The sequence below is a fragment of the Pan troglodytes genome, chromosome 5 (assembly GCF_028858775.2).
Source record: "Pan troglodytes isolate AG18354 chromosome 5, NHGRI_mPanTro3-v2.0_pri, whole genome shotgun sequence".
Taxonomy (NCBI): domain Eukaryota; kingdom Metazoa; phylum Chordata; class Mammalia; order Primates; family Hominidae; genus Pan; species Pan troglodytes.
This window is the reverse complement of record NC_072403.2, coordinates 164,691,802-164,708,362: the sequence shown is the minus strand read 5'-3', so window position 1 is coordinate 164,708,362 and position 16,561 is coordinate 164,691,802. Positions and strand designations below refer to the sequence as shown.

Here is a 16,561-nt window from a genome sequence, read left to right as displayed (position 1 = left end):
ATGAAATCTTCTGCCATCCTGCCCAGTCCAGCCTGGGATGTGAATCAGCCCTTTGTCCAGCATATCTGTGCTGTCTATGCTACCTCCCAGGTAGTCACTTAGCCAATTTGGTGACAGATGGAAAATACATGGTTTATGTAGGGTTAGGTGCTGTCAGTGGTTTCAGGCGTCTGCCGGGGTGTTGGGAGATGACTGTACACATTCCATGCAACCAGCCTTCAACTCAATCACCCTCTGTGTTTACTATATGGATCAAATGAAAAACAACCATGTCTAATTTCTGGCTTTTAACCTTAAGAAAGCTGCAGTCTGGATGTTAGAATGAAGATTTGGCAAGAATATTTTCTGAGTGAGTTTTCATGGCCCCTCTACCACTACATCTATTCTCCACAGGCCAGGGAAGAGCCTCTGAGATGGGGAAGCTGGTGTGAGTTTATGGTAGAGTGGAAGGGATGGATGACAGAACCCTGTGTTATCAAGTGTAGGGACTGAACAATAGAGGCTAACTTGGCTTCATTTCACATCTGGTTGATATAAGACAAAGCAAATCATGGAGAAACACTCTGCATAATGGTACGGGAGACAAACCTGGATGATAGTTGCACACTCTGCTTAGGAAAACCCAAAATACCATCCAAGGAACAAAGAGTGGAAAGGGCCTAGCAACGGACAGGTTTTAAACAACCTACCAAGAGCCAGCGTGGGTGTCCACACCCAGGGACCAGATGTCACTGCATATTTCAGTCGATGACAGCCAGCCCTAGACCATCTCCAAAGTGCCCAGAGGAAGCCTCCCAGATTTCACATTGCTCTGTCAGAAGCTTAGATGCTACTCTGAGGGAAAAGAGGAGACAAATCCTCTTTTCAAATCTGGAAAGACAACATTTGAAATGACAGAAAATCTGAAATGATAGAATTTTAAATCTGAAAAGTATTGCCTTTACCTAGAAATGATCAAGTTAAACTTTTTTTCCCCTAGACTTGGAGTCTGTCTCTGTAACCCAGGCTGGATGGCAGTGGCACAACTGTAGCTCAAGGCAGCCTCCAACTCCTGAGCTCAAGCGATCCTCCTGCTTCAGCCTCCCATGCCGCCAAGATTACAGGTGTGAGCCACTGCACCTGGCAGAGGTAAACATTTTTAAAAACAAATTTTTGTGTTCATTTTACTCTGTGGCCTGTGAAAATATATACTCACCATTACTTTACAATGGCCTTGAATTGTGTATAGTCATGGTTTGCCTGGGAAGAGCCTGCCAGGGACCCTATATCCTACTTAGTGTTAAAACCAGTTTCAAAGAGGCCCTGGGACCGAAGCTTGGTAACTTTGAGATTTGTCCTAGAATGGAGCACGGGGGCAGGATGGAGGCCTGCCCTGACCCTGGAGGCCACATGTCTCCCTCCCTCTCTTTGTTCTTCAGTTGTTCCAGCTGGTCTCCAACTTTGCCACCTGGTTCCTCACCTTAGGCTTCTTCAACCCATTCCTTGGCCCTAAAGCTAAACCTGTTTCTTTCAGTTTGCCTCAGCCCTAGAGGACCTCCCAGGAGCCCTGAGTTTCGGCTTACTCTTGGGAGAGATCTGACGCCACAGGCTCTCCCCCCAGCTCCCGCCTCTGCTGGGAACCCTCTCTGCTCTTCTTCACTGCTGCTATTTCCTTGAAGGCTGACCTTTATGGACTACATCGTCCACACCCTGGTCCTCTGGCTGCTGGCTGGGCTCAGCAAAAGAGACGTGCTGGTTGGAAATGAAAGGACCAAAGAGGAGGGAAAGAGAGCTCTGGGTATTTATTCCCCTAGGCCATGGCTTGGAAGAGACTACATTCCTCCCGCAAGATTCAGTTTCTGCAGGGTGGCCTCTCTCCTGCAGCCCTAGAGGGGCCAACGGCTCCCTGCTGAGGCTCATTCATGGATTACTCGCTACCTCACTACTTCTACCTCTTTATTAAACTCTCCTCAATTCACCTTTGGAAAGAGCCTTCAGAGTCCTTCCTGGACCCTTCCTAGTGTACTCCCATTCCCACACCCAATATTTAATTTTAGGATTGGATAGCTTCAGAAGGCCTGCACGTTTTAAAATTTTTGGTATTTTTCATTTGAGTTGGAAGAATTCTTAAAATAATCAATGTGGGAACTTGGAGGAAGGGCACTCTAGCCCCGAGCAGGTCTGTCCAATTGGTGAACAATTGATTTCTGAAGACTGCTGCTGAAACACAAATACATTAGAAGTTCATTCAGGCCCTTGATGCTCCTCAAGTCCCTCCAGGAAAAGAAGCTGGATCCATTGCTGACACAATTGCAGAGAAAAGGTCAATGTGCTGCCAGAAGCCAGACACCAAATCCTCATGGGGTCTTTGTGAGGAGGTGTAGAGTAGCCTTGGGAAGGAGACTTGAGGCAAACTGGGCCCTGCGTCTCCAGGGCTGCTGGCGCCTGGCCCTCAGGAAAGAAACTCTCCCTGTCAAGGAAGCAGGAGCTGCAGCTATTTGATAAGCTTTTAAAATCACCATTCTTCTTAATCATATATTCTAATATCCTGTATCTGTAGTTACTTCCCTGTACTTCCAAGTCTGGAACACTAATGTTCTCATTTCTGACTCATAAAACCATCATTTTCAGCTAGAAAGAATTTAAGGTAATTTAGTCCTGTCACTTTGTTTTGAGAAATTTTAGCAACTTCATAACTGAAAAAAGGCAAGTGACTTCCAATGAGTAGCGGAGCTGAGATCTGGACCTTTCACCTTTCTCTTCAAGTGGGTTGTGAGGCCAGCAAATTCAAAACCCACAGAATAGAGCATGGAGAGTGGGGAGGGGGGCATGGTTGCCTTGCTGCTGTGACCCTCCGGATTTACCGGGACGGTTGAGCAATGTGTAGTGATGATGTTAACAGGCAGTTCAATCCAGTGATTTACATTTGCTTGCAAATAGTTCTTACCCCAAATGACAACCAAAAGAAATGTTGTTGAGATGCATCCTAACGGGGAGTCGCTACCTAGGTCCACACTCCTTTCTGTGGCTGCAGTGCCTTTAGGGTGTCTCAAAGAAATACCACGCAAGGGCCGGGCACAGTGGCTCATGCCTATAATCCCAGCACTTTGAGAGGCTGAGGCAGGTGGATTGCTTGAGGCCAGGAGTTCAAAACCAGCCTGACCAACATGGCATAACCCTGTCTCTACTATAAATACAAAAATCAGCCGGGCGTGGTGGTGCACGCCTGTGTTCCCAACTACATGGGAGGCTGAGGCAGGAGAATTAAGCAAAATTGCTTAAACCTAGGAGGAAGAGGTTGCAGTGAGCTGAGATCATGTGACTGCACTCCAGTCTGGGTGACAGAGCGAGATTCTGTCAAAACAACAACAACAACAACAACTACAAAATAATCGAAATGCCATGGAGGGAAAGAGAGAAAGCCGCTTTTTCTGTCAAAACAGTGCTGAGCCTAAGTATTAGATAGAGAAGGCACAGGGTGCTTCTTTCTTCTCTACATTCACAAGGACTATTCTTGGCATTTTTCTTAATAAGGAAATGAGAAACACTTTTGCAGTCATCAGAGTTTCTAGAAACAGATATCAATGACCTCTGCCTCTGACAATCATACTTATGTGTATAAACAGGTATCAATGACCTCTGCCTCTGACAATCATACTTACACATATACAATCATACATTATGTGTGATGGGGGAAATCAATGTGGGATTCCAAGTTCTTTGGATGACAAAACTGAGGATCCAACTAAAGAAGGCCCGGCCTCCATTCTCCCTCTCCTGTGCAACTTCTATAGACTCAAATAGGGTTCCACTAGTTACAACCTTTTTTCTTCCAAGCTCTTTTCCATAATGCTGCTAAAGTGATCTTCCCCCAAAATGTCTTTGATCATATCATTCCCTTGTTTATAATCTTTCTGTGGTTCCCTATTGCTCTTGAAGGAAACAGGCTTGCAAGCCTGGATCATGCTATTCTCATCAATGGCCCCTCATTGTCCCCTCCCCATCCACCCACAATCTATTCTCAGCCACGTGGAACAACTTTCAGGTTCTCAAAAGTACCGTATTCTCTCATGTCTCTGGCTTTTCACACATACCATTTCCTCCCTCAGAAACACCTACTCCAATCTCTTTTTATCCTTCGGGTCTCAGCTTACAGTAGAACATTTTTTTCCAGAAAGACTGTAACCCATTCTCCCATCAAATTTGGGTGAGGTGCTGTGATTTTGGGCCCTTGTTTAACCCCGTATTTCCCCCAGCCTAACACTGAGCATGTTGGATCACTACAGTGACATACAATGACATTTCCTCCATCACCAGACACTTTTAGCATGCAAAAGCGTGTTGCTGTCACGTAATAGGTGCTCAGTAACTATTTCAGATGAGCGAATGAATGAGATTGAAATTGTACTTATTTCAACTCTATTTGGTTTGGACCTCAAGTCTTTTTAAAAAACTTTTATTGTTTTAGTTTTCAGTTCTTTGGGTCCAATGTTCAATACTTCTTTCCTATTCTCAAATAAAACTTAGTCTTTGTACAGGATGGCTATTACTCAAATCCTACCAGCTTTGTTTTTAAAGATTTCTCAGCCATGTTTCTTTTTTTCTCTAGGCTAAGTTTCATTCAATGATAGTCGTTTTCTTAGTCCTTTAAGTCATCTGAATAATGCTTGATTCATATATTGGGACGTATTTTTAAATGCATAAATGTTTTTCCAGGTCCTGTTAAAAACAAAAGTAGTGTAACTTCACAACAGAAAAGGGAATATTTTCTATAAAAATCATACAATTTTTAAATTCTATGATTCATTACCCCTTTAGAATGCCTTTCCAGCCTTGCTTTTATTGCATTTTATCTGTATTTTTTGTGATAATATTTTCTACAGCACACTTACATAATCAATTGATTTAATTATGCCTCTTACTGAAACTGTCTTATGTATCATTATATCCCCAATACCTGGTACATTATAAGTTGCTCCCAAATGAGCGCTGATCAGAATAAACATTCAAGGTGGAAAAGTGGAAAGGTTTTTTTGATGTTTATTTTTGCAGCCAGTATTACTTAATCTTAATGTTGAATCTCCTCCTTTTTGCTGAAGCAAAAAGAAAACAATCTGGAAATGTTCTTATGTGAAAAAGAGTTCCAATTAATGTTTTAAAGCCTCTATAGTAATTCCAGGATCTAAAATCTTCACTTCACTCAAAAGCAAAGGGGGTTCTATTTAGACTGTTTAAGAGTTTTTCTTAGCATGAATGGGCATATTCGATGTCAAAACGTGTTAGTCACTTTACCTAGACTGGAAACATTGACAAAGTTGGGATTTTTTTTCTTTGTTCTGTGAAATAACTTCAAGTCAATGCATCACATTAGGGAGAAATTATTTAGAAATTCACATTGTTTTTAGAACTTGATATACTTATCCCACACTTCTTAAATTCTATAGCTCATATACATTTATCACAGGAAATAAAAAGTGGCTGGGGTTTTCCTGAAACTCCTCTCTCAGCTTTGTTAACTGTCTTTACAAACTTGACCTATAAAGACCTTTCAAAATTAACTTCATATTTCTACAATTATTCTTATTAAGAATGTGCTTATGGCTAAAGAAAAATATATCTATAAATCAAATATAACTAAATATGCTGTAAATTTTTATATAAAGAAATTAGTTTTTCAAAAGTAAAAAATATTCGTCTTTTTGTTCTCACTTTCTTGTAAGACAGCTCCACCTAAAAAGGATTTCATCTGGGAGATGTGTACTTGTTTAAAACAAACTGGAGCCTCTTTTGGAAGAGTAACTTACTGAAATGGTGTCAACTAATTATGCATTTACGTCAGATGTATACTTTAATTTCCAACACTTCATAAAAGTTAGAACTATTTTATTACTTCTTATTTTTCAAGTTTATATTTCTATTTCTGTACAATGTCTACTTTTGGTTATTTAAGGCTCTCTTGTCAGTTTGCCAAAAATTCTATATGGTTAAACAGTAAGAAAAGAAGCAAATTTCTAAGCACTTTTAGAAAGTGAAATGGAAGTTATCATGCTTTTTTTGATAGGGATAATAATTATAATATTTCTGGCCTGGTACGGTGGCTCACGCCTATAATCCCAGCACTTTGGGAGGCTGAGGTGGGCCAATGCCCTGAGGTTGGGAGTTCAAGACCAGCCTGACCAACATGGAGAAACCCCGTCTCTACTAAAAATACAAAATTAGCCGGGCATGGTGGCGCATGCTTGTAATCCCAGCTACTCACTCCGGAGGCTGAGGCAGGAGAATCGCTTGAACCTGGGAGGCAGAGGTTGTGGTGAGCTGAGATTGCACCATTGCACTCCAGCCTGGGCAACAAGAGCGAAACTCCATCGCAAATAATAACAATAATAATAATAATAACAATAACAATATACATATATAAAATATTTAAGAAGGAGTCTGTATGTTTATTTTTATTTTTGCTTCTTACTCTGAATCAAGAATTCTAAAGAGAAAGAATCTTGGAAGTGAATATAAACACCTTCCTCAGATAGATGAAATGAACAGCCAATTGGATTCAATTTTCACCAAACTAAAGAGTTACATACAAATAAATGAAACTGCCTGACAACTTAGTATTTTTTAAAACATAGAATTGAATATCAAGTTTATGACTTTAAAAAAATATTTCAAATTTCAAGTAAAATTAAAAATTGCAAAGGAAGTTATGGGCTTACTTGAATATATGACAGAAAGTTAATATTTTCCAAACCTAAAGCATTCATTGCAAATGGGTAATAAATATTAAATGCCTAAAAAAAGGAGAAACGATATGAATAGAAAATTCATGCAATAAAAACTTAAAATGATCAATTAACATAGTTAAATGTTCCATCATAAATCATTACCTTTGATCAAAAATGAAAGAGGCTTAAGTTAAAATTATAGAAACTCTCATCTTGCAAAATTTTTAAATTCTCTTCATTCTTTGCTGGCAATGTGATACATCAATCTATATCAAAATCATTAAAAATATTCATAATTTAAACCAATGATTCTATCTCTAGAAAACTATGCTAAGGAAGTAATAAAAATAATCCTACAGCAAAAAAAAAAAAAACAAAAATATTTAGAATAGTTTTAATTGTGAAAAGGTATACTATTGATTGCAGATTATAATTTATTAAAATATTCTAAAAACTACTTGTAGAATATTTTAATAAATTATAATCTCCAATCAATATAAAATAATGTAGGCTTTTTTTTTAGGGAAACTATTTGGCAACGAAGAAACCACTTCTAGTGTTAAGTGTAAAGAGAAATATAAAACTCCCAATATAATTTTATTTTTTTAAAGGTATCCTTTGTGTATCCTAAAAATAAACCCCCAAAATGTTAACAGGAGCTGTATTTTGGATGATGCCATTGATAATACTTTCTTTTTTTCATTCTTTTCTCTATTTTTCAAATTTTTATTATTGATTTTGAGCTGCATTTAATTGGAATACCTTTGTTTCTAAAAGACTAGAAAAACTGTAATGGTGCCTTATATTTAAAATTCTGTGATGCATTATATATTTTTTATCAGCATGGCTTTAAAAACAAAACTAAATTTTGTTCTGACATGTTAATTACATTTTTTTCTTTCACCATTAAAACGGTAATGTCTCACACATTAGTCCAACCTTCTGAATACTCAACAAATGGTAGCTAAATGTGCTAATCCATTTGGGTTGTTTTGTTTCTTTTAAGCACATACTATGTGCTGGGAAACGCTGTAAACTTAAGGATTAATTTGCATTATCTCATTTGATCTCAACAACTCTATGAAGTAAGCATTATTCGCTCCATATTCAGCAGGAAAAAAAATATGGTATAAAGAAGTTAATTAACTGGCAGAGTGTCATTCAGTTAATGAGTGGAGAAGCCAGTATTTGAAAGGTAGGAATTCCATTAATGGCCAGTGAAATCCTGAAAACCTCTAGTGAAAACCTAGGAACTTGTCAAGGAATTGGCAAAATTCACTGGAAGATAAAAACCACAATATTAAGGAAAGAACAACAAAATAATTGTAAGTTTATTACAATATAACTATTTCCATTTTCTCCATATTTCCTTTCACAAGTATACATTTTACTTGCTGAAAGTATAATAGATGTTAAACATATGTCTATAATATATGTTCAAAGCATGTCTATATATGTTAAATATATGTCTATGATAGTTGTTAATGCTGTTTTTTCTTGACATTTAGCCAGACATTTTCCATGCTTTTACAGAATTTTTATAATTATTTATATTTGTGTTTATATAGCTGTTTTTATGTCCCTTAATGTAAGACCCATGGTTTTCCCCACTAATGTTTTCTTATTTTCTGTTACAAATAAAGATATTCTAGATATCTTCATGAATATGGCTTTTTGCTTTCCTTAAATTATTTGATTGGGATAAATTCCTAGAAATAGAATTGCTATTCAACTGGTGCAAAGAGTCACAAAGCTGGCTGGAGAAACTGAGAGAAGAAAATAAATCACTTAAATAAACTCTCTTAATTTTGTACAAGTGAAACAATACTTCCTACACTTCAACAGTCACTGGCTAAATGAAGAGATACAGCTATTATATTAGCTGCTCTGGATGCCTCTTAATTGTGAAACCTTAAACAACATATGCATTATACCAGGTCTTGAAAGAGCAATTACTAATTTCTAGTAGTAAATAAGAGGGTTTATTCTTTCATTCACAATAACTTGTTCTTTTATGACATAATAGCATTTTGAATGAAATAGATGATGCCTTGTTCCTCTCCTAGATCCCTTTCACAGACAGTGGAGAGTGAACATTCCTTCATAAGCAAATAGTATGATCATATTTTTGTACATAGAGGGAGCATAGTGTAATGGCTAAGACAGGTGCTCTGGAGCTGCACTGCCCTTGCTTGAATCCCAGCTCCACCACATAAATACAGTATAAGACCTTATGCAAGTTATCCAATCTCTCTGGGAGACTTTAGAAATAGATATAGATATCTCCAATATTTTTCTTAATATACAATATATAATACTAAATCTTAATTTATATATAAAAACACACATACATAAGATGCATAGTAATTTTATTCTCATGATCTAGCCAAGACCTTAAGAAGCTTCTACCTCAACTCTCTATTGCCAGAAAAAAAACTTTTAATCTATTTATAGCTAACAACCCCATTCAGCAAGGTATCAAATTCAGTGACAGAGAAGTACATTTTGCAAGCAATTTATCTTAGTATATTGTTCCAGGAAATTGCATTGCTCAAAGCCAGACAGTCTATGAGTGACTTATTCAACTCTTTCTTTTGTAATGTTCAAGATAAGCTTTTGGTTATACCTGCTTTAAAAATACTTGTGTTAAACTTATTAACACACTACATGATAAAAACTCAAAGTTTTATAATTTCATTTGGAAGGCTCACAACATCATTTTCTGTTAAGATCTATATCTTTCCTAGGAATATACCCTGTGCTTACTTCCAAACATATATGAAGCAGGGTTCTCTACCAATTAGCACTAAATCAGCATGTCAACTTTCTTAAGAGGAAGTACAAACCACCCTTGTTGACTGATTCTTAGAGCATATGTTTTTATTCTTTAAGGTGTCATACAGAAATTTTTTATTCCGAGAAGTAGGCATGGAGCACACTCTCAAAACTAATGATCATGCATGTTCACGAATTTCTTTTTTTTTTTAAGTGTATTAATAATGGATGTGCAGCCTATTCTTTTCTCTCAACCTTTTCTAGGGCAAAGTTTCTTTTGTTAAAAAATGCAAACCCTGTTTTCAGAAAAATGCATCCATGACCTTATACACCCACCGACGTACACAATTTACCGGATTTCCTAGAGCTCTCTTTCAAAATTTATCGATTCCCTTTGGGGTCTTGAACCTGGTCAGGAAGTTCTCTCCAGATACTCTAATAGTCCCCTCACAGGACCATGGAAGTGAATCCTGCCTCATTGATACGGTGGGGTTTGCCTCAACAGGATTATTTTCACTGATTTTTTTTCTGTCATGATGACAACTCCCTAAATTAAGACACATCCACATAAAATTCCTTGCTGTATTTATCCTAAGGGTATTACTTAGTAATTTGTTCATTGCATCACACAGGATCCTTTTTATGATAAAATTCAAATATCGTTAGGACCTAAAATCAGAACTCACTGTGCTCGGGAATGAATAATTTGTCTTTATCTTATGAGCTCTGTGAATATATATCTGTTCCTATTCCTTTCATTAAGTGCACAGCTAAGAAGCTAAGAGCTAAATCCATGGCCCTTTGTTGGTTTTAACGATGTAAGACTCTGGTTTTTAGCACTAACCTTATTACCGGCTCCACTTTGCTTCCCCTTGGCCCCAACTCTATCATCTACTTTATATTTTTGTTATCTTGTTTAGAACCCTTTTTATAAATATCATATAACAATGCAAAGAGGAAAGAAATAAAAGATGGAATGAAAGAATAAAATGAAGAAAAAAAGGGCTTTTTTCTTTTAACTGTTACATTCCTTTACATTCAATTTCATTCAAAGTAAGCAATTCATCTATGGCTGTACCACCCTGAGTGTGCCTGATCTCATCAAAGTCAGCAATTAATTAAATACTTAATTCTGAAATTAAGTAAACAAATATCTTAAACTTTCTATTTCAAAATGTTATAATACTTTAGAAAATTTATATTAAAACAGAAAAGAGTAATAACAATTATCTTGTCAATTTGTGTGATCCATTGGTGATTGCGAAATCTCAGTTGCCAAAACTTCTAAACTTTAGAATGCATGAGGTAAGCATATTTGGAGTTCCTCTTCACCTCTATTTAGGCATTTTGTTTACCTCTAAACATCAATGTCCATGGATATAGCTTAATGTTTAATATAAATGTAGTGACAGAATTCATCATATGGTGATCCAATTCGGTAGCAAGAATTAACTCTAGACTACTTAAGTTAATAATAAAAAGTATCTACTAGGAAAATTTCAACTTTCAATATTACTACAAAATAAGATCTTATTTATTATGAAATATCCAAAGGTTCTATTAATCCAAACCAATATGCATTGATTTCTTAATAAAGGCTCACTTACCAAAAAGTTTATCTATTTATAATATTTACAACTTTGAAATAAAGACAATCTTCTCCAGTTCTTTCAACAATGCTAAACTAAATATTTTTACCCTTTTAGCATTTGAGCCTCCTCTCTACCTGCCTTACAAAAAAACTGGATGATATCCTAATAATTTACACCCTTCTTTGTATGTTTTATTCCCCTGTTAAAAACAGTCTTGTTCTTTTATGTGCTTTAGAAACATTGGAGATAAATTTCCTTTTTAGAAACCTTCTTTCAGCAGCATTACCTCATAAGCATTGCCTGATTTTATAAATCATCTGTAGATTAGGGATCTGGCATATGTTGTTTTATTTTAAAAAACAAATTTCCAAATTTCCAGTAAATGCATTTTTCAGTTTACACTTAAGAAGTCAAAATGTCAAGATGACTCAAGAACAATACATTAAATTGCCAGTGAACTTTACAGATTTGATTTGGTAAAGATAGCACAAGATTCAATGAGACCAAGAGTCTACAATACGCCTGAGTGAGCAATCAGAGATCATTCAGGAAGATAACGTCAAAGGCCAGACCCACGCCACTTATGCAAATACCTTGGGGTGGAATTAACCTAATAGAATGAAACATTTTCCTAAAAAAAAAAATGTCAAAGCATGTGGGAAATGTTACTGAAGTGTCTTTTCCAATGAGAATTTCCATGAGTTATAATCTGTGGAAAAGCATGCATGCACATAGGGAAAGAAAAAGGACAAATGAGTCACTGCACGCAGCTCCCACCTCTTATTTCCACCCAGAAAGAACACTGCTCATGACTATGTTCCCTTCCAGGCAGGTGAATGGAAGTGTCTAAACACCAACATTGCAGTTTTTCCAAGCAACACAGTTGCCTTTAGTGTTTAACACACATGAGCATCTCCTCTCTTCCGAAACTTTTGCGGAGGAATTTGAACCATAAGTTTTGCGCTTAACCAGAAATAAGTTTCATGAAGTCGGAGATTTATTCTGAAGAGTTGGAGGACTGAAATCCTTAGAATAATATAGTTCCTGTTTTAAAACTGAGATATGATGTGGGAACCTTTTAACCATCAGTAGGAATTCCACAATCTGGTCTCACAAGATACTTATGATTGAGGAAGAGTATGCTCTTAAAAGCAATCACCTACCTCTAAAGGATAGTCTTGAATCCCACATTTCATTTCACAGCATAAGAAAAGCAGAGACAGGAGAAATCACCACAGTATTCTGGTGAAGGATTGATGGGCTCTTTTTAATTTTTAGGACCTGGCTCTTTGTGCCAGTAGACTTTAAGAGGCAAGACTGTCTGTATGCCAAAATGTTAACAAGCAGAAGCACTTCTGGAGTGATGGGATAAGGTCTTCTGAACATTTTCTCTGCCATAAAAACAGTGGAAATAAATGGCAAAAGAAAAAGCAACTTGTTCAGTACTCTGGAAATTAACCAAAGACTTGTGACAACTCGAGGAGCATTTATTCAAGAAAAGCAACTGAATCTTGTTAAGAACAGAGACCTTAGTGACATTTTAACTTGCCTATTCCCAATTCCTTCTTGCCAGCTCCAAGGTAGCCATGAAAATCAGCAGGCTTACAGAAACCAACAGCCTAACAGTCATCAGAGAAGTCAAAATGGGTTAGAGCTTCTTTAAAAAGCTCCATGCCTCAGCAGTAGTCACTATTTGACCTGACTAGCAACTTCTTGAAAACCCCATTCACAGGGCTTGTCTTTATATAACTTCATTCAGAGCTCACTAGGTGGAAAGCTCCCTTTTTCCTCTAAGGCACTTGTTAAAAACAGTCAGCAGCAACTGTTTGATTTTGTAGCTGCCTGATAAAGAGACACCAGTTGGAGTAGAAAGAGGCTGAGCAAAAAATGTTTAAGAAAACCATGGAAGGCCAGGCATGGTGGCTTATGCCTGTAATCCCAGCATTTTGGGAGGCCAAGGCAGGAAGATTGCTTGAGCTCAGGAGTTTGAGAACAGCCTGGCAACATGGTAAAACCCCATGTCTACAAAAAATACAAAAATTAGCCAGGCATGGTGGCATGCGTCTGTCATCCCAGCCTCTCCGGAGGCTGACGTGGCAGGATCACCTGAGCCTAGGAGGTGAAGGTTGCAGTGCGCCGAGATCATGCCACCGTACTCCAACCTGGGTGACAGAGACCCTGTCTCAAAAACAAACAAAGAAACAAAAAAACAAACAAAAGAACAAGCAAACAAAACAAAAAACAAATAAAAACAAAACCACACACACAAAAATAAAAAATGAAGTGTCTATAGGGAAAAGCTCTGACATATTCCTGGGGAATCTAGAAACCCACACACATGTGAAGGGCCATGTGTATGCCCAGGAAGGCTGTGAGAAGGCGCTAATGTTTTAACTTTAGCTCACCTTAAGGTTGTGCACAAGAGCATCCATTCCTTGCATCTTCCATGTTCTGACAGGGTCTGGCATTCCTTGGCTTGTGGCTGCTTCACTCCAATATTCAAGATCAGTATTTCCAGAAATCTCTTTCTGTCCCATTTTCACATCACCTTCTCTTCTTTGTGTCTGTGCCAAATCTTCCTCTGCCTTTCTTATAAGGCCACTTGCTGTAATAAATACATACTACACACTTATAATAAATCCTAATTGTTTTGAATCTATATTTGAAAACTTTAGTTTTTTAAAAACTAATTTCAAAATTAAAAGAATCTGAAATTACATTGTTCAAAGACTAGTTTAGAAAAGTTTTTCCCATGTAAATATTTTTACATATTTATGTATTTTTATTGCATGCCACTATTTCATTTTTTGTTTACATTCTTTATCCATTTTGAACTTATTTTGAATCAAAGAGACTTTTCTCTACAGCTAATTTTCTCCCAAACATTAATTAATCAATTGTCTTAATTTGTTGAAAATACCACTCTCATCATAACTAATTTCCCATATTTGCCTAGTTCTATTTTAGTATTATTTATTTTCTTCTGTTGATTTGCATGACTTTTAATTTTTATTTTAGCTTTAAGACCAGTTTCATATCTGTTAGGCCGAGGATCTTCTGTTACTTTTCTTTGTCAGAATTTTGATGACATTGTTTCTTAAGTTTTATTTCCACATGACATTTTATCTTCATCTAAGTTAAAAGACAAACAAAAGCAAATATAAAAACCAAAACAAAAGTCTCTATGTCAGAATTCGGTCTTTCATCACATTGAATTATAAATTAATTTGGGTATAAACTGTCTTAAAATGTTAGACTTCTTATCCACAAATAAGCCTTCCAAACTTACTTGTATATTCTTTTGCATCCTTCACTCTGTAGTTTGTTTTATAAAGTCATTTCTGCAGCCTAGGCCACATGGTGAAACCTCATCTCTATAAAAAATATAAAAATTGGCCAGGTGTGGTGGCATGTGCCCTATAGTCCCAGCTATTTGGGAGGCTGAGGTGGGAGGATAGCTTGAGCCTGGGATGCAGAGGTAGCAGCGAGCTGATATCGCGCCACTGCACTCCAGCCTGGACAACATGGAGATACCCAGTCTCAAAAAAAAAAATGGCGTTCTCTGATGCTTACTCGTGATGCTTTATACCTCACTGGGAGTGGGCTCTTCAATAATTTAAAGTATGGATGAAGCTAGAAACCATCATTCTGAGCAAACTATCACAAGGACAGAAAACCAAACACCCCATGTTTTTACTCATAGGTGGGAATTGAACAATGAGAACACTTGGACACAGGGTGAGGAACACCACACACCAGGGCCTGTCTGGGATAGGGGGAGGGGGAAGGGATAGCATTAGGAGATACACCTAATGTAAATGACGAGTTAATGGGTGCAGCACACCAACATGGCACATGTATACATAGGTAACAAACCTGCATGTTGTGCACATGTACCCTAGAACTTAAAGTATAAAAAAAAAATAGAGAAATGCAAACTAAAACCGCTTTGAGCTACCATGTACAATCTATTAGATTAGCAATGATATAATAAATAAAAATTTAATTAAACACACACAAAAAATTTAAAGTAATATTCTTTGTCCTATTTCACATATTTCATCTTGCCCAACTTTTTTTTCACGCTAGGTACACACTAACATACTTTTGCCTGCCCTTTTACTTTCACATTTTCTGAGCCACTTCACTTTAGGCAAGATTTATTGACTTGAAGGTAGAATTTTTTGATTGAAAAGAAGTCTTCTGTCTTGTGTATGTGTGTGTGTCTCATTGTATTTATTTTTATAAAGACAGTAATCTATTTTAATTCTGATATCTTATGCTTTAAATTTTTGTTTTCATTATTATTTTCTGTTTCTACCATTTGTTGTATAACCTATGCTTTATTTGTCTACATGCCTATTTTCCCAAAAGAGATCATCTATATTTAATTTTGCCAGCAGTTGCTAATATAATTTCAGATAATATGCTTAGACACATATTTCTCAATTTATCAGCTTCAGAAATAAAGCAGTATATATTGAATCCCTGTATTGGTTAGAAATCTTTTCAGCAAGTTATTGTGACCTAATCTAATGTTGTTTATATAAAAATGAAAATTTGATAAAAGGCGATTGTGGTATCTAGTAGATTCCAATAAAGATTTCATTATCTATGAAGGAAAGAGAGATATTCAATAGCTAGGCTTCAGGGACTGCAGGGACCAATGTAACCAAATGCAAGTCTGGTTGCTTCCCACTCGCAAAATCCAATTAACAAGAGTAAGGTCTGGTAGAAAGTGATTTTATTAAACAAAAGTAGTAATGGAGACGTGGCCAGATTCCCATCCAAAGCAACCACTTCAATTTTGAGGGGCAAGGCAAGGGCTTAAAAAGGGAAAACTTGATAATGGATGGCACGCAAAAATTGTGCGGAGTACAATGTCTGTGTGTCTTGTTCCAGGGGCTATCTTGGGTTTCAGTCCACCGGGGAGCGTGGGCTGGTGTCATTTCGACAATGGCCAAGTTGTTGACTAGCCACTTTGAAGTAATCTCTGGAATTTTGCACCTGGGTCCAGATTTGGACTTTCTGTCTGAAGATTGGCCCTTGGAACTTCTAAGATGGCACATAATTAGATGCTAGCATACAGTTAGATAAATGTGAAGGGAGTATATATGGTGAGAAAGGGTAGAACATGGAATCTATTTTAAGGCTAAGGAAAATGCTTCTGCAGTTTGCTGCAAGATTATATCTTGAAGTCCAAGAAAAAGAAAAATGCAAGTTTTAAAATGCATTTTGAAGTTAAGCTGCCTGGTTACACTAAGAATTTCAATGTGATTGGCACATCTACATTTTACTGCCTCTCTCTGAGGGTTAGTTTAATTCCTTTCTTTCCATGTTGAAGAAAGGGGCTTTTAAATTTTACTTTTTATAGTTTGAGCCATCTGGAAGATATTTGCCTGACTCTGTCTGGATCCCTACCCCAAAACACTTTGCAAAGGCCACTGGATTTACCCAAGTCTGCGATTTGCCCAGTTAGAATGTGGTGGAATC

At 36.9% G+C, this 16,561-nt stretch overlaps 1 protein-coding gene across 3 annotated transcripts in view; it reads right to left on the bottom strand.

The window, feature by feature from the left end:
• Positions 1-782: 782 nt before the first annotated feature.
• Positions 783-16,561, bottom strand: part of MYCT1 (MYC target 1) — a 43,839-nt gene continuing 28,060 nt past the window's right edge. Inside the window, exons 2-3 of one of the 3 annotated variants that reach the window (XM_063813574.1) lie at positions 13,474-13,673; positions 783-870 (exon numbers count right to left, since the gene is read on the bottom strand). In XM_063813574.1, the coding sequence (XP_063669644.1) occupies positions 865-870; positions 13,474-13,673 (206 nt within the window). In that variant the 3' untranslated portion in view covers positions 783-864. Of the gene's footprint in view, positions 871-9,688; positions 13,674-16,561 lie in introns of those variants that run through there. The other 2 variants (XM_063813573.1, XM_024357479.3) reach the window with 2 other exon arrangements.